Raw genomic sequence first — 22,521 nt, forward strand, 5'->3', positions numbered from 1 at the left:
GTTTTCTTGGCTATCGGAACCGTTCTGATTGGTATTTGACTCATATTGATGAATACCGTCTGTATGTTGGGCCCATTTGCATATAAATTTATCACAGCGTAAAGACAGAAAGAAGCTGATCGAAGGAAAATTATTGAAAGCAGCCACGTGATTATAACAGGTGGAAGCAGAATCGGGAAAGCGTGCGGGAGTTGTTCACATTTTTAATTAAAACACCCTTTTCCCGGGCGCGTTGCATTTAAAGCAGCGTGAAACGTCCCATATTTCCATGGAGGAGTACCTTTGTTTGACCGCCTTCACTTCAAGCTTCTCATTCGAGCATTGTCGTTGGCGACCACAACAGATGTAGTTTGTTGGAGGGCTAAAGCATGACCCGATACATTCAGACATATTTCCGTATATCGACAAATATGGGATGGAAATAGCATGGACGAGATATGCATGACTAGAGAAAACGTAAAAATGTGGTGTCATCAGCATGACATTTATGTCAACACTACCATTGCTTTGACTTATACAGCGTTGTCTGACTTCCGCGCATCACCTTGTTTTACGCTCTTTCGGCGTAGAGACTTCTGTGATATGAACACAGAGTTCATAGTTCGTTTATTAAGCGGGCTTCCACGTGGCAGCTACTCTGCACACAGCATGCTTTATACAAGAACGCCAAGACACAAAAGTATGAGAGAAACGCATTTCTAAGGTCGGCATAAATGCACACACACACACACACACACACACACACACACACACACACACACACGCACACACGCACACACGCACACACGCACACACGCACACACGCACGCACGCACGCACGCACGCACGCACGCACGCACGCACGCACGCACGCACGCACGCACGCACGCACGCACGCACGCACGCACGCACGCACGCACACACACACACACACACACACACACACACACACACACACACACACACACACACACACACACCTATACGGGTTTGCGGGGCGAAGTCGGGACCCCATCGAAATGTGGCGAAGCGAGGACCGGTTCGACGCCCCTTTACATTGGTCGCAGGACGATGGGAATAAGTTCATTGATACCCGGGAGACGAGTAGGTTGCGATGGCAAACATATTAAAGGGCTGCGCACGACGGAAACGAACCCGTGTAATGCAGTGAAGTAGGGACCAATTGGCATGACGTCACAATGACGTCACGGTTTACACAAACCGCAATGTAGGGACCGGCTCCTATTTTGCTTGGTGTATCCGACATCTTATAGTTTTTATCATTTAGCGGTGTTATATATATATATATATATATATATATATATATATATATATATATATATATATATATATCGATCGCTTAACCTTGCACCCCGTGCCGCGCTGGGGTACTCAGCCAGTTACACCGTCGTCGCGATTCTCTCTGGGGGTTTCCGAATCTGAGTTATACATTCATAGCATTGAACCACCCAGGTTTTGTTATTAATCCAAACCAAAACTGACAAGCATTGGGAGAAGACAAACGAGGCCCTGGGAGCACTACTATGCTCTGCTTATCGCAAGAAAGAACGGAATTAAAGCTGGTCAATCAATTCGTCACGAGCATCACGCTGAATTTTTTTCAAACTCAAAATTGGTCGGAAGGCCTACAGGACAGCACTGCGGATCTCTCGAAGCAATAGCAGTTTTGGATGTTTGCATTGCTTGCGGCAACTTCATGTTCAAATGGCTGATCGATTTATATATATATATATATATATATATATATATATATATATATATATATATATATATATATATATATGCATATATACTGGCACTGGGGTTATTTTCGTTGGCAATTATTTTTACGTTCTAAATTCATTGCCTACCTTTGAAGCAAGTTGTGCTATACTTTCATTCGGTAATTGCTCCAAACTGGTGCTGTTACATGAATAACATGGGAAAATCCCAAACAGAAAATTAATTCGCTCAGTTTTATTGAAGATATTCCACAAAACGCTGAGTATTCAGCTGCGGATATATGTACAATACATCCAGCTCAAACACCCCACACGTAACTACATGCCACATCCACGTAAACGCTACGAAGTCAGTTGAAATGAACGAAACGGAAACACTTGTCATGATCGATGTGTCATACTGTTCTCATTCATCGTTGTCGCTGCCAGAGTCGGTGCCGGAGTCGCTGCTATCATCGGTTGTTACGACAACCAGTGGGAGATCTTCTAGCAGCCCGCCATTCGTCCAGTACTGCTGCTCCAGCCTTTTGACGTGCCCACAGCACTTACTCCAGTCCTCTGGAGAGACAGCTGCGACACTTGCCTCCACCAGCCGTTCCACCTCCTCCACCCGCCCCGTCAAGTTCCCCCGTCTTATCACGCGCTTCATCTGTGCCCACACTAACTCCATGGGGTTCAAGTCGCAGTGATACGGCGGCAGGCGAACGATCCGATGACCATGATTTCTAGCAAGGTTGTCCAGAAAATATTCCTTCTTCCGGTTCTGGGACTTGACTAGCTCCAGCAGCTCCACCTTCCGCATCTCCTCGTGCATGGTCACACCTGCCTGCTGCAACCACTCCTGGATTTCCGCTTTACGCCAGCTAGAAGTTGGCACTTTTGGGCACAAACGGGAGTGATATCAGGCATTATCTGTGATGATCACAGAGTGCTCGGGCACGTTCGGAAGCAGGCACTCGGTGACCACTTCTCGTAGCAGTTCTCGTAGCGTAGCAGTCGGCGTGCATCGACGTATGATAGTTGGCGTTCTTGCCATCGGTCCTGAGGTGGAGAAATGCGCCCGGTATAAATCCTTCTGAAGGGCCGGCATGAACTATGATAAAACGTTCTCCTTTTCCAATGGCGTTCTTCCGTCCGTTAATTTGATTGCCGTCCAGCCACGCCAAGTCCTCCATATCGTACTGATTATACCACGTCTCGTCGGTATAAATGATTTTGCTATGGGGAGCTTCTCTACGCAGCCTCCTCATCTCCCGCAAGAACTGGCATCTCGTTGCTGCAATATGAGGTTTCTCGATCAGAATCTCGCACTTGTCGATCCTTCCGTACTTAAATCCGTTCGCGAGTAGGTGTTTTCTTGCGGTGGATCTAGACATGGTGACGCCGAGCTGTTCGTGAAGAGCATCCGTGATGGCGTCCAGAGTAACATATTTTCCGTCGATGTACATTTGCTGCACCATTCTCATCATCGCGCAAACATCGAACGGATCTAGATTCACCCTTGGTCTTGCTGCAGCTGGTCGGGATCGGCTTGGAGATTTCATTCTGGCACCATTCTGGGCTTCACGTTGTATGCGGTAGACTGTAGTCTTCCCAACGCCCGTTACAGCTGCAGTTCTTAATAATGGACTCTCCCGGACGGCGTCGTCGTCTCCCGCCTTCAACTTCATGTCCCAGTCTTCGACAAAATGTTGATACACATTATAAACAATTTCCCTGCTTTGAGCCCCAAGAATCCTTCCAGACGCTAGATTAGATTTTTCATTCTTTGGTAAGTAAGTACTAAAACATATCAAAGATATAAAAAGACAATGAAATATACAAGTAAAACAATATAAAAACTTTTCACCGCGTGAAACATTACCGCAACACCAAAATGACGCCGGTCATGACACCGGTAATTTTTGGTCTACAGCACACTCGAATAATGACCCACGCGCAAAAAAACTGTGCAAAATCGTTGGCAGCACTTTAATTCCGTTCTTTATTGCGATAAACGGAGCACAATAATGTAGTATCGTACGCCGCGCCCAGGGTCATTTTTCTGTTGCAGTGTCCAGAAAAAATTACACATTCAAAAATGTCAGACAGCGAAACATGTATTTTCCTGTATCGGTGAGCGCGTTAAACGACGCATACTTCACAATACGCTTGCTCCAGAGAAGATGAAGGTATACACGACATGGTCATGTTTACAATGGGTACAGACAACTATGGTATTCAAACAGACATTTTAAATGTCCGTACTACGACTACTTTAAAACGATGTTACATGCGCGGGGCGTTTGCTCTTTCACATCGCGTGCCGCAGAAGAATGCAATGAACTCTCTTCACTCTGTCACTCAACATTAAAGTTAAAGTTCTACTAACTTAAATGTATTTGGATATCTAGTTTTCAGTGAATATCCCCGAACACCAAAAATGAGCGCTGCTTCATTTATAGCCAGACGATTCAATATTATGTTTCACATTTCATGGTGCTGCAGAAGGCATTGAGAAAACAGCATAACCAACGCAAACTACCTCGCTTCGAAACTAGCGCAGTGCAAATTTAAATTGTTATTTGAATGTTATAGTTATATTGGCCCGTGCTGCGCTCACTTCCATTATTCACATTGAAGCACAAATCCGTGTGGCCCCAGGTATCGAGAAAAACGTGAGCATACTGGTAATATACTGGTATATTAGCGGCTCTCGAGTTCACCAACACAAGACAGCTTATGTCAAGAACTTTTCCACATGCCACCAACGCTTAAGTTGGTCTAGTCTGATCTGAACAATGCAGCTGGTAAAACCTTGAGCACAGGTCAAAGAACGGCCTCAACGGGTGGCTGCCCTTGACTGTTTGCATATTACTGCAGCATGGTGAAACTAGTCTCACAGATTCAGGCTACGCCTATGTTTTACGACGAGGTTATATGTACAGTGCTTCACGTCGGTCCAGGAGCGACGACACAAATCTGGCTCGGCGTGCAAAGCGGCGATGCAATCGGCCATACCGGGACAGGTCAAGTCGCTCATAGACCTGGACATCTGACTCAATTGCTTGCATTTCACGAACGGTCCATGAGATCTTTCGTATCTTTCTCTCGGGGACAGGAAGGCGGTTAGTGGAATGTCTAGTGGAAGGTGAGCCCTGATCATCACGTCCACCACTTTCAGGCATCACATCACATTCTGTCTTCTGCCGTTTACGTTTTCCTTTTTCCTCTTCACTTTCTTCCATTTGTCGTTTTGGTCCTTTCGCCTCATTGTCGTAGCTCTCACCTAGGTCTTCAACCACGCTCTTGTCTTCATCACTTGTGCAGGGGTCGAGTTTTTCCAACGCCTTACCAACGTATGCACTGCCAGGCTTCTTCATTGCCAGGAGCAGCTCGCTGACTTAAACGCCATACACCGTCCGCTCGGGCAAGCGGTAATATTCCCGATGAGCCCTGATGTCATGTCCCATGAACCTCGCGACAACGTCCAGTTCCGTTTCGCTCAAATGCAAAAGTTGTATCATTGTTGCGATATGCTTTCGCATAGATGTAGCTGTCACATTCACAACTTCTGCACGCTCAGCAAACTGAGAAATACACTTGCTCCCACTCAGTGGCTGGGCGTCCTTGGCTGCATCACCAGTGAAAACGTACGGACTGCTTTCATGAATGCCAGAAGCCTCTCTGGAGGCAACCAGAAGGTCAAGGACCTCGGTTATCCTGCCTTTCAGGAGCATTGGGACCTCTCTTCCTCGCTTTCTGCGTATCTTTACGTGACCTAGGGTTGTGCATAGTTCGCGTTCGAGCACAGACAAATCATCAGTAATATCCTTATTAACTTCGTAGGTTTTCGCCCGATAATCATCCACCGTCAGTCGTTCTGTTTCACCAGGCCTCCGCCGATTAAACGAGATCAGCGAAGTGAGCGCAGCTTGAGCCAGCTTGTCGCAGTTGACCAGACTGGTTGTTTCTTGCAAGCTATCCCTCACTTTCTCCATGGCACCGTCTATTTCCAGTTACAGGCGCAGTGCATCGTCATTTTTTGGCAGTTTTTCAACCTTGTTCCACCGCCTCTCATGCAGGGTGCCAAGCGCGCGGCTGGAAACCATCACGTTCCAGTCAGATTTGTACAGTTCCACGAAAGTCGTACCTATACATCTTTTGAAATGTTCCTCCACTGGCAGCAAGGAACTGATTCAAGAACTAAGCTGGTTGAATCAATTTTTGACACTCATCTAAGCGAGGGGATATACTCCCAATTGGGTCTGAAACTGAGAGCTATGTAAGGGATAGCCTTCGCCTACTGTAATTGGTTATATAGCGACCTGAAGTGGCATGAAACAGTACAACCTTTGCAGGTCAAATATGTTTGTTGACCCCACTAGCCTTACCTGATAATTGCGTTTCCTCTTCTGTACACGAGTAAAAAAGAATTTCCTCCGTCGCATGGTTCTGGAACACAAAGAACACTGCAATTTCAAGGGACCCTCTGAGTTCCCACCAGACTTGTGCGGTGGCAAAAATCGGGATCTGGGATATGCAAGATGCTACTACAAACCAAAATTTCAAGACACAAGATGCACAGGATCTCATGCAAATACATTCACAGAATCCCAAGGCAATACACATCCTACAGATCCAAGATCCATTAGGATCCCACAGTTGCAGCATATTTAGCAGTGAAAATTGAACAAGCATTTCAGTCACTCCTATCTGGTTCCATATTCATATACAATTATCTTAATGGGTAATATGATATAGTTCCTTTCATTTCTGAAGAAGTGTTTTTAAAGCAATACCAGAACAACTAAAATGCAAAAACAAAATACCCCATTTCAGAGGTTTAAAAAAAGGAACACGACCTCGCAGAGACTGATTTTCACAATAAAATGTCAGACATGTGTGCACATGTTAGATAAATCTTGCTAACAAATCAGGCAACTTTGTTCCCTTAAAAGGAAATAGTTCACCCTAAGAAATATTCTTTAACACATATCTTAACTTCACCAAAAAAGGTAATTTTTTGAAGGGAGCAAAATCTTTTGGTCCTCTTAGAGAGCAGAAAATGATCCAAGTTCCAACACTGTGGCTCATCCAATCAATGCTGAAAGTGGTGGAGAAGCATCAATTTGATTGGCTGATGAGCTAATAGGCTGTTATTCTGCCCAGGATTGGCTGATTATGTAGTGTCTGCTGATGGGCCTATAAGCACAATTTCCCTGCACTCTTTCATGTGAACTTCATTTCAAGTTCTCAAGTTCAAAGCTCTTTGGCTGGAAAGTGCTTTCAACCAGAGCAGCAGGGTGGGGGGCTAACACTGTCTACAAGGTGACTATCTCAGTTCTATTCCCCATGTTGAAGGTTAATTAATTTCTTCAAGCTTTCTTACTGGCTCAATAGGAATATGAAATCACACTGTATATGGACACCTTAACCTGTCACAGACTTGATGCTGCAATAGCAAGTAATGTCCACAATGATTGTTAGTGAGTATGAATTACACAGACAAGGGGCCACAAAGGTGCAGCTAATTTTTGGTATTGACACAGACACTATTTAGTTGCTTTAATAATGGGAAACTGGTGCATGCAAGGGGGAGGAGGTGATTCCGTCAACCCCTGAAGTAATAAACATGAGTCTTTATTTAATAGCATGTGTATATTCAAAGACACAGCCATATTCCATTTAAAATACGCACTTGTGGACCCCAAGGGGGACAGTCTGTGCTTTAGAAAAATGACTGAAATTGGTGCAAAATTGGCACACGTTTATGAATAGGAGAAAATTTAAGAAATTTCAGTGTTTGCATTAGCGGCAAAAGTCCTGGAGAATACCCCACACCCTTCTCCATTTTCAAAGAAAAGTGGGTTTGACAATTACTTTGGGCATTTTTAACCTAGCCTCATCTAACAACTCAAACCAAACAATACACAATCTAACCAAACATGGCACAACATAGCACTGCTTTCTCATATCAGATGGGGTATGGGAAAATAACTTAATAATTGGTTTGCAATCAAATTGATCATCATAGTAATGTTAACCATGACAGAATAACATGAGTAACATATTAAAGTTAAAGATAAATCAGAAAAAGGTACACATCTATACCAATACCATTTTAACTTGGCTAGAGAGGCATAATCACCAAAATCTGAGTTTCAAAAACCATGCAGTATTGATACACTGTCCCCCAGACTGCTGATAACCCATAAACAAACTTTTGGATCTGCCTGTGCATGGATTCAATGAGCTTACTATAATCTATGCCTATTGAATTGCAATGACGACAGAAGCTGCGACTAATCGCTTCACAACCAAACTGCTGGCTTGCCACATAACCTACAAAAGAGCCACCTCTTCTATTATATAAACTGTGCGAGCCTCGTTTCTTACAACAAATATGAATTCATACTCACCTAGAGTTTGTCAACCGGTTCCTCACTCCACGGATCGCTATTTCTTAATCGCACTTCCTTCCCTTACCGGTCACGATAACGCGGAAGTCGGTTCGTGGGAATAGGGATGGCCTTGAAGGAACGGCACCAGGTAAGGTAACTGATCTGGTACTTACATAATCTGTCTGATAGCAGCACCGGCTAGCGAATGGTTTTTTAACAACCAAGGAACAAAATATTATCTTCTAAATAAAGTTCCTTCGATCTTAATTTAAATTACTATGAAAAAATCGAAGTATGCCATCTTTACAAATGATACTTACAACATAACCAAACATTGCTTTGTCCATCACATGATTACGGCTCCTGATTGGTTGATACTACTGCGTTCAGCCAATTAGCGCGCGCTACACAATGACGTCGCACATTTCCGCGGGAATCTTCCCGTAGCGGCCGGCGGATTTGTGTAAAGGGAGGGGTGGTCACGTGACCAGAGGATAAACACAAGTTGATTAAACCCCACTTCCTGGGGACCGGTCTGAGATTGATAGGAGCGTCGTCTGATGAGTTGAGAAGCATCACCCAATGGTCAACAAAGTGGGGACCGATTTTTCGGTCCCGACTTCGGAACGGTCCCCACTTGGCGTACGTTTAGCGGGCGTTTGTCCCGACTTCGCCGCAAAGACAAGTACACACACACACACACACACACACACACACACACACACACACACACACACACACACACACACACACACACACACACACACACACACACACACACACACACACACACACACACACACACACACACACACACACACACACACACACACACACACACACACACACACACACACACACACACACACACACACACACACACACACACACACACACACACACACACACACACACACACACACACACACACACACACACACACACACACACACACACACACACACACACACACACACACACACACACACACACACACACACACACGTCGCACTACTCAGTCACAGTTAGTCTTAAAACAGACAAGAAGGTACGCTGTGATGGAGCGTGGGCGGCTGCCGGGGGCAAGCAGCTCCATGCGGCATCCGCCCGGCACGGAAACAGCCGCTGAGCGACAGCCAATCTGACGCGATCTAGGTGCAGTGAACCGTTACCGCGGACCACAACTGGGGTATGGCGCTGGGATGCCTGCGCGCGTGTACAAAAAAGCGAACGCAAAGCGGCAGGCGCCCCGCTGACGTCCTGTGCTCGGCACACATTGTCACAGTCACGTCGGCGCACCTTCTCCGCCACACCGCGCCATCCCAGTGCTTCTAATGCAGGCGTAATGTGGTCGCAGCGGCGGATGCCCGTCACCGCCCGAGCGGCAAAGTGGATTACCTTTCGGGCCCGGTCCAGATGGCAGTCGGTGGCGGCTCCACACGGAGACAGAACTGTATGCCTGGGAAAAAGTACGCACAAACGAGAAGCTCCAAAACATCGCGGGTGAGGTGATGCCGAACCTTGAACAACGACACGAATGTGGCGTTGCAACGTCAAACGACCGTGACGATGTGGGCCTCCCAGGTCAAGTGCTGGTCGAATACCTTCACCCAGTACTTTCACTGTTGTTTAGGGGCAGCAAGTCGAGCCAGAAATGTTAATGTGAAAGTTGCCGGTCTTTTGAATGCATCATTTTATTCCGATTAGAGTCCGTGTGTTTTGTGTTTTTGTGATTAATGATTAGATGTGTGTTTATGTGTGAGTGATTAGATGTCAACAAAGCGATTAGATGGCCGTCTTCTCGGAGCTCGTTTTTGGGCTGTTTGATTGAAACCAAACTTGGAGACTTTGCATGGACTCCTCGACGCGGGGTTTGGGGTGGGACAGGCCGATGAGATCGGATGTGGGCCTATCGAGGATCTGGGTTTCATCGGCGTAGAATAGGAGGCAACCATGGGGGAGGAACCTGGAGAGGTCGTTGGTAAAGATGAGGAACAGGATGAACTCGACGAGACATCCCTGAGCCACACCGTGTGACAGCGATAACGGCCCGGAGTCGCCCACCACGTGCCTCCGGCCGCGTAAATGACTCCGGAATCATCCGGAGGCTGCACCACACCATTCCAGCCTATCATATTATATATATATATATATATATATATATATATATATATATATATATATTTATATAGATATATATTAGGACGGTAATAATATATACGTGTTGGTCCTTATTATATATTATATTATAAAACAGCGTCAAGCACGGCGTTCTCCGTAGAATAACACGTTTGAGATGCGTAATGTTAAGGCGAAAGTAAGTGGTGGTTGAGCAAGTATAAGGTGAGTTGACCACACACGACTTCTTCGATGATTTTTGGTATCGCGGAGAGGATGGAGGTGGGTCGAAAGTTGTTAGGATCTGCTAGGTCACCTTACTTGGACGCGGAAGCGATAGGTGGAATTTCTATGCATCGGGAAAAGTAGGTGAGACGATAAAACAGCTCATCACGTGAAGTAGGTGCGAAACGATCACCGGAGGACACTCACTGGCAGCCAGCACAGGGACACTATCGACACCGAACGCTTTGGACGTGCTCAGCTGGCTGATGGTTACGGACAGCTCGGGCATGGTTGCCGGGCGCAGATCGAGGGCTGAGGTACAGGCGCAGTACGGTCGCGGCCCGGCCTGGGGCTGGTCGGCACCGCCGGGCGCGGATCGAGGACTGAGGTACAGACGCAGTACGGTCGCGGGTCGGCCGGGCCTGGTCGGCACCGCCGGGCGCGGATCGAGGGCTGAGGTACAGACGCAGTACGGTCGCGGGTCGGCCGGGGGCTGGTCGGCACCGCCGGACGCGGATCGAGGGCTGAGGTACAGACGCAGTACGGCCGCGGCCCGGCCGGGGGCTGGTCAGCACCGCCGGGCGCGGATCGAGGGCTGAGGTACAGACGCAGTACGGTCGCGGCTCGGCCGGGGGCTGGTCAGCACCACCGGGCGCCACTGCGGCCTCCGCTACTATGAGGGGGCCCACGGCTGCGAAGTGGGCGTTGAAGGCATCGGAGCGGGCATTCAGGTGGTCAAGGGGCCCGTCTCCTCCCTTGGCTGGCCGCAGGATGAACTGCGTCGTGCGATTCCAAAAGTCTCTCCTGTCAGTCAGCGGACTGTCGCACAGGAATGAGCGCCGTGTGGCGGTCATCGGGCCTTTCACTCGGTTCCTGCACTGTATGTGCTCGCGCTCCGTGTCGAGGGTGCGATGGCGCTGCCAGGCTAGGCGCGCCTCGTCACGCTCCTCCCTGGCCGCTGCGATCTGGAAGTCACCGCGCAGCCACGGGCAGCTTGGCCGGTGTGACATCATGGCGACGGGCGGGCAGTGCATGTCGGCGCCTGCGTTCCAGATCTGCATGAACGCGACAAGTTTCTCGTCCACTGTGCCGACGGTATACAGCGCCCCCAGTCCGCGAGCGAAAGGCTCAAGCAGGGCGCGTCCCAATCGACGCGTCCCCAAGTGCGAACCGTGGCCGCGGAGGGCCGTCGGTGCAGTCGGGAGCGGAAGCACACAGTAATACCGGCTGGTGGTCGGCGACAGAGTCCGGCAGGACACCAAGAAGAACACAAACACCAGCCTTTTGTTCAATGGTGTTGGCAAAATTGTACGTTCTTGGTGTCGGCAAAAGTCAGTGCTTCGAGCATAAACGCGCGACCGGGTGGCCGGTTGGATACCCCCGCTCGGGTGGGGGTCAATTTGACCCCCTGAGATCTCAGGAACTAAGAAAGCTAGAGACACCAAATTCACAAAGTGTATTGACCTGTACGTGAACTCACTTCCGTCAAAGTTTGAAGTTCCCGGGTCATGACCTTCTGGTCAGATATGGTTAGACAAGGCCATATTCCAGGCTGGTCTCCAAAGGGCCCCGAGAATCTAGATAACTGTTGTAAGCAAAAGGTCACACGCTCATTGAAGATGAGTGACCTTGTTTGACTTTTTGAAGGTCATGGTGACCAAAATCATACAATGCTGTTTTGAGTTTTGCATTTGAATAAGCAACAAAGATTACGCTAGGCAGTATGCTCCGAAAAAACAAAATCTTGACCCGGGTCATTTTAGGTCAGTGACCTATCCTGACTTTTGAGAAATACATGGAAGATGTATGATGCTGTTACTGTTATCAATAAGTTATAAATCAGCACCAGAATCTACCCAATATCCTAGAGTAATGAAATAGGTTGGTTTTTACCTTGGTGTGACCTTCACATCTGACCTTAGGTCAAAACAATTTGTTAATTCAATCATTGTGTTGCCTAAGAAAGTATCTGGAGGTTTATGGCGTCGTCTAACTCTCCGATTTTTGGATCAGATTGAACGATTCCCAATAATTGCCTTCGCTAAAACTATGGCCTGACTTTGATCTGGCATAGGTCAGTGACCTTACAAGGCACATATATTTTGTTCTGCGCGACGATCCGCTACTTATGTGTCTACAGATATGCAACATTTGGCTCGGCTACGCCGCGATGTTCGGAAATAGCTCCGGAAAACGTTCGGGGGTCAGTTTGATCCCCTACCCGAGCGCATGTAAAGGTGCAGAACAATGGCGGTGCGCGCACCAGCGTTAACGAACGATTGCGGCACGAAAATTTGCAAAATTTGCAAAATTTGCAATTTGCAAAGAAGCATTCGTGCTAACGAACATCTGCGAAACGAACTTTAACGTTTATGAGCTTTGGCCGTTACCAACATATGCGCAAGGGCATTTACTTGCTGGCATCGGCGATGCAGACATTTGCCATCTGCTCTTGCCACCGTTTTGTATACACAACAGAATCAAAATACCCTGTGTTTAGAATTTAAGACATGCCACGTAGCGTTTGGTGCATAAGCCACTAAAACTGCTCGCTTGACGAATGAGAAAGTGCTAAGACGTATTTTGCGTTTACTTTCGGGGATAAGGTGCCGTTGCGATGATATCAGTGCACACATGATCATCCCATGTTGTTGACCATCCATGTGATAACATTTATCTGTCAGAAAGGCACTCTTATTCAATAAAGCGTGTACGAGCCAGTGCTGCAATCAACATTCCAGGTAGGTGTGTTGGATTTTCTCTGTGTTTACACAACGACTCTTTTTTGCAGGAAGACGAAGGGGAAGTTCATGTCTTGTTACATATACTCCGAAGCACTCACGGAAAAGGAAATTTACAAATACCATCCCAACTATCACAGCAGCGAACAACAGCATGGTATGTTCAAATGATGTTTACTATGTGTATTTTGTCATTTCTTATGCTTCCTACAATTATTTGCTTTCCGGGAATGTACCGTAAACATAGCCTAAGTTTTGCTCGTAGCGGTTAGACGTGATCTGTGTTTACACGTTTGTGTTCATATGACATCCGGGTATTTAATGTAAACAAAGCTCAAGTTTCGCTAGAGGCGCTTGCACATGATCATAACCGTCACGTTGCCGACAACCTAACAGCTCGTAGGCGTTGGATCTCGGGAACATTTACCTCCACAACACGGCTAACCTGTCACCTGAGGAGCTCGGGGAGGCGAGGAAAAGTAGATCGATTTGAGACGATCGTCCACTGATGACATCTGTGTTTTCGCGGACGTCTGATATACATGGGTCGGGACGAAACATCGGCAGCTCGTCCTCGAACAGTGGCGGCGCCAGTAGTACGTACGCATGCCAGTCACTGATTAAGGCCGTTGCGCACCGGCCGCCGCACCAGCCTGCCAGGTGCCTGCAACGCCTGTCCGCGGCGCGTGCGACCGCGCAACTTTGGGTCACCGCACCCCGAGGGGTCAACCTCCTGTTGCAGCAGCCTGCCCAACTACCACGGCATCGGGTGGGCGGCTGCTGTGCACTCTGCTCCTGGGTGGTTTACGATCGGTTGTATAACGCTCTCTGCACTTTTTTGTAGCTATCATCAAGAGAGAAGTCACGTCCTCGGACAAAAACGCGCCGACTGAGATGGCCGACAGCGAGACACTGCCATCACCTAAGAAGCTGCGCCGTAAGCAGCGGTGCTCCGAGGTGGAGTACGAGGATACGCATGGCTCTACCATGATCACAGAGGTGAGAGCCATCTGCCCTTGAGCCTTCGGCACCATGTACAACAAATCACACGGATGGGACGTCGGCTCTATCTCCCGACACCAATTCTGCTGTCGGAGAGAGAGAGGGAGAGAGGGAGAGAAAGGGTGAAGGAGAGGGAAAGGGAGAGAGGAAGAGAACACGATGGAACAGACAATGAAAGAGAAAAGGAGAGACAGAGAGAGATATTGACCGATATAAATCTGTTTGGACTTATACGTGTGCCAAAATTAGCTTACGATTGCTTTGACAGGGTCAGGCTGACATGACACGTGCACCACGTGGGCTGCCTGACGTGCACCCTGCAAAGTCACATGTTGAGCTACGATTGCACCGCTTAGGCTCAGGGTGTGGTCAACAGCCCCGCTTGACGTGTGCAAACTTAAGATCTCAATCCACCGTTTGTTTGCTGGTGCAGATGGCTAGATGTCTGCGAAGCCTGGCCCTAACTAAACACGTGCTCTCGGGAACGGAAGTGACTGACCCCGTGGATCGGCCAGCTGGCCGGCCAGTGGGGCGGGCCGACCGAACTCTCGGCCACAGTTGCGTCACGGCGACGCCCCCAATTCCGCGCGACCTCGGCTGTCGGCGTCGCCCGCCGCCGGCCCAGGTCGATCCGGTTACGAGCGGAGGGAAGGGGACAGGGGGAGGGGGGGGGGGGGGGGGCGACGGCCTGCATACACGGCACTATCGCAGCCCGGCCGCGGCCCGCCCTGGGCCTGAATCACGCGATGATCGGCCGCCGCCACTGTCGGCACTTCTGGCCACCCCAGGCTAATTACAAGGCTGATTATACATGTGGCCAGATGAAGGGATCGATCAAAGCTGGCAGGTTCGGGTGCGCAACCAGCTGGCATCAGGGAGTGAAACAGCTGGCATCAGGTGCTGATACGGCTCCCCGATTCATTATTAGGTCAGAAAGATCAAAATGCTCCTTTCGCCAGACACACTGGGGCGTTGGGTGACAGAAGCGTACAAGCAGGTGCAGCAACGATGCCATTCTTTAACAAAATTCATGTGTATGGTTCATCGCGCGAGCGAGGGTGCTGCGTTGTGATTCTCATTTGTCCAGTCCGGCCCTGCAGTGTCCGGCTCGGACCGCGGTGTAGCGTATTCTTGTGCTCGTGTTGCGTGATAGATATGGCGGGGTGCACATGTGAACAGCTGACGTGGGTATGCCCCGTAACCTGCAATAGTCGCGGTGCTCACCAATGGGCCATATCGCAGCTTATCAAACTGAAATCGGATATTCACTCAGAGATCCACGTGCCTTAAAACCGATTTGCCGTTTTGGCGTTCTGCTTTGACGTGGACTTTGCTTTGACCTACTTGGAGGCACACTACCAAGATCTTCCACTTTGAGATCCCACTATTAACTCCACTTCCAGTTCAACTCTGACCTTTATTATGACGATACGCTCTGACCTCCACTCTGGCTGTGCATTTTAGTTATGATCCGACTGTCACAACCCTCTGTTCTGAACACTATTCTGACCCTCTTCTATGAACCCCGACTCTGGCATTCATGTTTCACTCTTGATTTCCACGCTGAACTCTACTCTGGTCTTTTTTCTGACCTCCACTCTAATCTTCATTCAGACTTCCGCTCTGGCCACCATTCCGACCACCTTGCATCTTCACTCCGAGACTCAACTCCTATATTCACCACTCTGACTGGACCCTCGCACCTCCACCCCGAGCCTCGGTTCCCAGACCCACCACTCTGACTCGACCCTTTCACCTCCACGCCGAGACTCGACTCCCATACTCACAACTCTGACTCGACCCTTTCACCTCCACGCCGAGACTCGACTCCCATGCTCACAACTCTGACTCGACCCTTTCACCTCCACGCCGAGACTCGACTCCCATACTCACCACTCTAACTCGACCCTTTCACCTCCACGCCGAGACTCGACTCCCATACTCACAACTCTGACTCGGCCCTTGCACCTCCACGCCGAGACTCGACTCCCATACTCACCACTCTAACTCGACCCTTTCACCTCCACGCCGAGACTCGACTCCCATACTCACCTCTCTAACTCGACCCTTTCACCTCCACTCCGAGACTCGACTCCCATACTCACCTCTCTAACTCGACCCTTTCACCTCCACTCCGAGACTCGACTCCCATACTCACAACTCTGACTCGACCCTTTCACCTCCACGCCGAGACTCGACTCCCATACTCACCACTCTAACTCGACCCTTTCACCTCCACGCCGAGACTCGACTCCCATACTCACCTCTCTAACTGGACCCTTTCACCTCCACTCCGAGACTCGACTCCCATACTCACAACTCTGACTCGACCCTTTCACCTCCACGCCGAGACTCGACTCCCATACTCAACGCTCTGACTCGACCCTTTCACCTCCACGCCGAGACTCGACTCCCATACTCACCACTCTAACTCGACCCTTTCACCTCCACGCCGAGACTCGACTCCCATACTCACCTCTCTAACTCGACCCTTTCACCTCCACTCCGAGCCTCGGCTCCCATACTCACCGCTCTGACTCGACCCTGGCACCTCCACTCCGAGCCTCGGCTCCCATACTCAACGCTCTGACTCGACCCTGACACCTCCACTCCGTGCCTCGGCTCCCATACTCACCTTTCTGACTTGGTCCTCCCGTCCGGCAGTGGAAGCTCTCGTGCGACAACGACCATCGCATCCTGGCCTCGACCGTCATCTGCGTGGCCATGCTGCTCGGTGGCATCATGTTCTCTCCCTTCGTCGACAAGGTGAGCGCCCGGTTGATGCCCTGGCGGGCGGGATGCCGCTGTGCAGGCTCCTTTTGCCAGCGATCAGACGGCGAGGGCAGGTGGGCCCTCTTCGTATCCGGAACAAGACGGACAGGAGCCGACTGAGCAGGCGCATCGTTCCAGTTCAGCTTGCACTCCTCACCAGTGCGAGTCAGTGACTCCGTGGAGTGTGTCGGTTTGAACAGGTTCTGTGCACACGGAGAAGTGATGCGCCTCGCTGAGGACTCACCCAAGTTTACAACACGGTCTGCTGCACGTGTTGCGTACTTTGGTAGCTCTGTTGAATCTTGTATGCATGGGAGCTTCAAAGTGCCACAGAGCGTGTCGCGACCGTAATGCTTACCAAAGAGATGATGACAAACAATGCACTATGCCTGAACCTTGAGCATTCAGTGAAGTTGCTCACTGACGTCATTAATGACGGTCCGCCTATTCGAAAATATGAACCTTTACGCATTCCGAACCCCCTTATTATGTGATTGAGTTGGGGGATAGCTGGATTACCACGCACCCATAGCTCGTCTCTGTCTGACGGGAGGCAACTGTCCCGGACCAGGTCTTGTGGAAGGCAGTCTTCTGGCGCGGGTCTGTGATGGACAACTGACGTTTTATTTCCGCGCTTCATCTGCGCGGGCTGAGTTGTCGTGCGCCGGACTCGGAAACGCGTTTACTGCACCGCTGCACATCACGACGGATGTTATAGACGACAGCGCCCCGTCCGGAAACATGCCGGAGAAAGAGTTGGGCAACTAAGTCGAACTTGTCCCCAAACAATTGTAGCGGCAGTGATCACAGAGAGCTCTGGAGAGCCCCATTCGTATTCGTTTAAAAACATCTGCAAGTGGAACTTTTCGGTTTATGAATACTGGATGTGCCCTGCTTGATGCACTTTACTTTCGTGACGAATTCCATTCTGATGTTGCCGTTTAGCTGGCTCGGAAGATCTACGCAGTTTGGCAAAGGTCGCATTCGAATGGGTATCGTAAGAGCGCCGTAAGAGCGCCCCAGGTACACGTCGCGAGTAATGTCTTCATTGCATGCCTGACCCTCTGCATTATGCAACTGACTTGTGCTACACACGTTTGAACCGCGTATCCGGTCTGATCTTGGCAGCAGCCATACATTTCTGTCCCGTTGGTATGGGCGACAATCTGAACAGGACCGTGCATACGTAAATGCGTACACTTGGTGCGCACGTGCGCTTTGCGTCGCGGTGCCATCGGGGACGGGGGCCCGTCGCCACAGTAGTCCGGCCGCTGGCTCCAGACGGTCGGCACGCAGCTGGGACAAGCCTGCGACCCACAACTGTGGATGCACGCAGTGGGAAGGCAAGAGGGCTTGGCTCTGTACTGGTCATGTTTACATCAACTCGTGAGCCCTAGATATCGAACTTATATCTGTACGGACAAAAAGAACGGAAAATTGTCATTTAAATAAAACCCGCCAATCTATAACAGCTCTTAAATGTTGACAAAAAACTTGCATGATAAGGCAGGCAAGCCAGTCTACTTTGCGCGATGCATAATTTGGTTGAGGGGCTTTGCTATAATCAAATAGCTTTATCTGCTTAGCAGTACCGGAGCAAAATTATTGGATAATTCAACTAAGTCGCTGGCGCGACCGGTCCACACAAGCACATTAACCCGAAAATGCTTGCGTACATCAAAAGTGAAAATTTGAGTCGGTACCATATCAACCGTGAAAACTAGATAAAATACCTGACAATGGGGACATTGCAATGCCATCCAGTTTCTAAGCCAACTATCCGCACAATGTTTACAAACATTTATGCAGAGTGAACACTTAATCCAGCTCTCGCGTCGCTGCGTCAAACTTGGAAGGGTACATCCTCACAAGGCGTGCTCAGCCTGACGGGTTGTGCACAGTCACCTTCGAGTCTGAGATGCATCGCTACCTCGATATTGGTTCGTTGTGAGCTTTCGAAACTAAGCTGGGTTATGTCGAAACTTTTGAGGGTCACAACCTGGAAGTTTCAGTTTACCTCTGCACTCCCTCTCATCAAGAGCAGTTCGCTTGTGAGTCAATGTGTAACAGCGACGTGAGCAGAAACTTGTTTAGCTCGACACTCAAAAATAATCATCAGTGGACGTAAACTTCCGCATAGTTTACCAATTTATGGAAACGAAAAGCAACAAAGCTCTATGAATATTAGGAAGAGATAAAGGGGAAACACACACATCAGGCTTCAATAACGCACAAAATACCATAGGGTTCTTCTGCGCAACCGACCAAGCCCAGGTCGCAGTTGGGGCAAGGCATCGGCTGCAGTAAGAGCACGGCAATAGCCTGGCAAAAATGGAAGCAAGCCGTTGCTATTCGAAGCCTCCGTCCACCAGACACAGCCAAAAACTGATAAACCGGCCCGCACACGTTACAGCGGTTGGTTTCTAAGGAAGTGCAAGGATAACACTGAACAGTTGCATGAAGTCGTGGCCGGCGGTGGCGTTAATTTTCATATTGGTCTTCCATATGACTTGACCGTGGTTGCAGAAGCCTCTTTACACAGTGTGAAATGAACCACATGGCGCCCCATGAGCAACAGCGGCATAATGACATCTCTTTCGTTCAATACTCAGGATGACGCGCCTGTGACATTCTTACGTTGTAAGTCTTCAGCGGTCACCATCTTACATTGTAAGTCAGCAAATTGTGTGCTGGCGGATCCCGGGCTGTTATTAGTTCGGATCTAGCCGTCGCGTAGGGAATGCATTAATGACAGTCTTAGACCATGTTTTATGTAGATAGCGCTTGCTTGGATCCCTGGCTGTTGCGAATTCATATCTGGCCGTGCTTGGGGAATGCGCTAGGACATAATCCGGCACCAATTTTCTGTAGATAGTTGAGACAAGTGTTTACGGGCTTGCTCCGATAAGTGACGGAGCTTCTTTGGACGGTTTGTGTTTGCATTTTTTCGAGATTCATCTAACACCATTCATGGAATTCCCTATCCGACCCGACCCCTGGCTGCCGCGACGTCTGACGGGAACCAGGTATGATATGCTGTCCATCAGGGACGAGGGTAACTTGGAAAGCAAACTTAGTCTGTAAGTCAGTTTTTTGTGCGGTGTCATGGGTTGAATCGTTTGCAACTTTCACGGAAATCGGCGGATGCTAACCCACCCCTCCCTTGCCTTCCTGATACGGGTGATAAACCACCCCTCCCCGCCCTCCTGACACGGATGATAGCCCACCCCTCTCTCGCCCTCCTGATACGCTTTTGCGTGGTGGAAGATGGGGGTTCCAAATGATCGAGGAACCCCATGTTATTTGTTTGAAGAGACAATCGTAAGCACATGGGGATACCGATGATTCGCACATTAAGTAAGCGTTGCGATACCACTTCCCAGTTTCGTACCACCTAGGCATACGTCAAAGCTGATGAGGCACAACAGAGCAGTAAAAATAATGATCCGGAAACGTCACTCGAGTCATTCTTCTGTAATGAGCACTCAGAAACCGCACTTGCTACCACTTCAAGTGCCAGTTCTTCCTAATTTCTCCGCTGCCACCTGCCAATGCTCTGCAATGATTCTGTGGCACATTGTATTACATTTCTGTGTTAAGACCCTTTACTGGCTTCGACACACATCCAGTGTAGCCAACAGAAGTGATGTTTACCGTACCAGTGAGCTTTAACAAAAATACTGCATGCATGTGGCCCTCTTATCGCACCCGTTCCAAATTCTGTTTTGCCCAATATGTTTTGTTTCTCTGACATTTTTCAAAACAAGGAGCTCAAATGATGCACTTGATGGTCACTATGGTTCACTTTATTGCCGCAACGAATGAATGAATGGATGAATGACCGCTGCCGGACGCCGGCAAATGCGGCGCGTGCGTGTTTCGTCGTTGTACTTAAAATACTGGCCGCCGGCGGGTGGACAATCAACCTGTGGCGTTTTGACTGCACGAAAATGTGGAACTGTAATCCTTTAGATGAACTTTTTGTGTGGACATTACAGTGCACAGAATGACAAATGAATGGATGATGAATACAGGCAATGAATCAGTGCCTCCGATGGGGTAAATTTCGCCATGATCCTGGCTTCAATTTCCACAGCAGCGTGCTTTGTTCAGCATTGTTTTTCGAAATACCAACATTTCCGGCACGCCCGCCAGTTGTGGGCACAGCCGTGCATCGCTCAAAGTCGTGTTTCACACACGAATTAACGATGGCACGTCGACCGATGCTTTAAAATTTGATTTGCGCCTTTACATGCCCTGGCTGCTGAGCTCTGGCACACAACGTGAAAACGAGCAAAAATGAGCACACCTTTTTTGGCCACGTCTGTGCACGTGACATATGGCACGTGCCACTGCAAACCTGACACCACGCGATTCCCCGTTCAGCTATCTACTTAAATGTGTTAATTCCTTGTCGCTCCGACCCCTAGCTGCCTAGATGTGACCACAATTTTGAACCACTTCTCTTTGACTGTGTCGTCGGTCACATCTTCGAACCGCCCATACAATACCAATGGACCCAAAACGATCCTCCCACCACTTGCCACGCTCGAACCCCAGACCGCAGCGGTTCGCGATCCACCGGTGGAAAACCGTCACGTGCGCTCGCGCGCCGCGTCCAAATGTCACCATTTAGTAATCCGTCGTTTGGCCCTGGAAGGGATTATTTCAGTTTCTGAAGTAAAGTGGTGTCTCGGGACAAGTCACGACGGACGCCTTCAGCTTCAGTGCTCTTTCCGCCTGACACGTTTTGAATACGTCCCCTACGGTTTCTCTGGCCTTCTCCGCTGCTGACCTTGAATGCACTTGACTGTATGGTGCGCGATGTAACTAATAAGACAGTGCGGAAAATCAACAACCACATCTAATAGATGCTGCTCCGCTTCAAGAAAAGCTTAACTTGTTATCTTTACAACTATTCAGGGTATCTGCGCGTCGTGTATCTGCGTGGTGTTGGGGGTACATGTGTTGCTGGCGTGCCTTTCCGTTACAGTGGCTTCATCGCACCCCCAGTGCTGTTGATCAGTGACGAACTCTCTGGCACCTGGCGCGGGACCAGCTAGGTGATAATGGGTGCTCCCCGTACCCAGTGCGTTTGACCTCGAGCACTTTTCGACATCACTGGAGTCTGCAAATAACTCATAAATGAGCCACCGGACAGCTGTTTCTAAAGGTGGTGTTTCTCTTAAGTTCTTCAATTTTTGTTCCATTATTGCCCAGACAAGTCGTACGAGACAGCAATGCGCGCGATGTAACTCACCGGCTACTAACATTGAGTGAAATCAACAGGATTTTAGCCATCCGGAGCTCCAGACGGCCCAGGTGTGCGTCATTATAGCTCTAACAACCTTAGTCTGCTCCCACTCATCAAGGCGTTTGCGCACCTGGACCCGATTGGGACTCTCCTAGATGACATCACCAGCAACGTTATTTATCTGGAGTCATCTGTCCAGTTGACTGAGCCGATCGCCGACCATCTGACCATTATTGTCCGTGCATTGTTAGTCGCCCCGCTGTCGCCCGGCACCTTTCACCGTGCGTCCATGACGCGAGGTAAGC

The 22,521-nt window shown here is 49.2% G+C and overlaps 1 protein-coding gene and 1 long non-coding RNA gene across 2 annotated transcripts in view; one reads left to right on the forward strand and one right to left on the reverse strand.

The window, feature by feature from the left end:
* Window positions 1-4,181: 4,181 nt before the first annotated feature.
* LOC119103320 (uncharacterized) lies at window positions 4,182-8,195 on the reverse strand. Its single transcript, XR_005094743.1, has 3 exons — window positions 8,123-8,195; window positions 6,095-6,155; window positions 4,182-5,801 (listed from the first exon to the last, which is right to left on the reverse strand). It is a non-coding gene; the product is annotated as an uncharacterized LOC119103320 (long non-coding RNA).
* Window positions 8,196-13,241: 5,046 nt separating this feature from the next.
* Window positions 13,242-22,521, forward strand: part of LOC119103321 (organic cation transporter protein) — an 87,754-nt gene continuing 78,474 nt past the window's right edge. The window contains exons 1-3 of the mRNA XM_037226810.1: window positions 13,242-13,345; window positions 14,033-14,187; window positions 16,855-16,956. Of these exons, the coding sequence (XP_037082705.1) occupies window positions 13,258-13,345; window positions 14,033-14,187; window positions 16,855-16,956 (345 nt within the window). The 5' untranslated portion in view covers window positions 13,242-13,257. The remainder of the gene's footprint in view (window positions 13,346-14,032; window positions 14,188-16,854; window positions 16,957-22,521) is intronic.

This window comes from Pollicipes pollicipes, unplaced genomic scaffold (genome assembly GCF_011947565.3).
Source record: "Pollicipes pollicipes isolate AB1234 unplaced genomic scaffold, Ppol_2.1 Scaffold_5724;HRSCAF=6776_pilon_pilon_pilon, whole genome shotgun sequence".
Classification (NCBI taxonomy): Eukaryota; Metazoa; Arthropoda; class Thecostraca; order Pollicipedomorpha; family Pollicipedidae; genus Pollicipes; species Pollicipes pollicipes.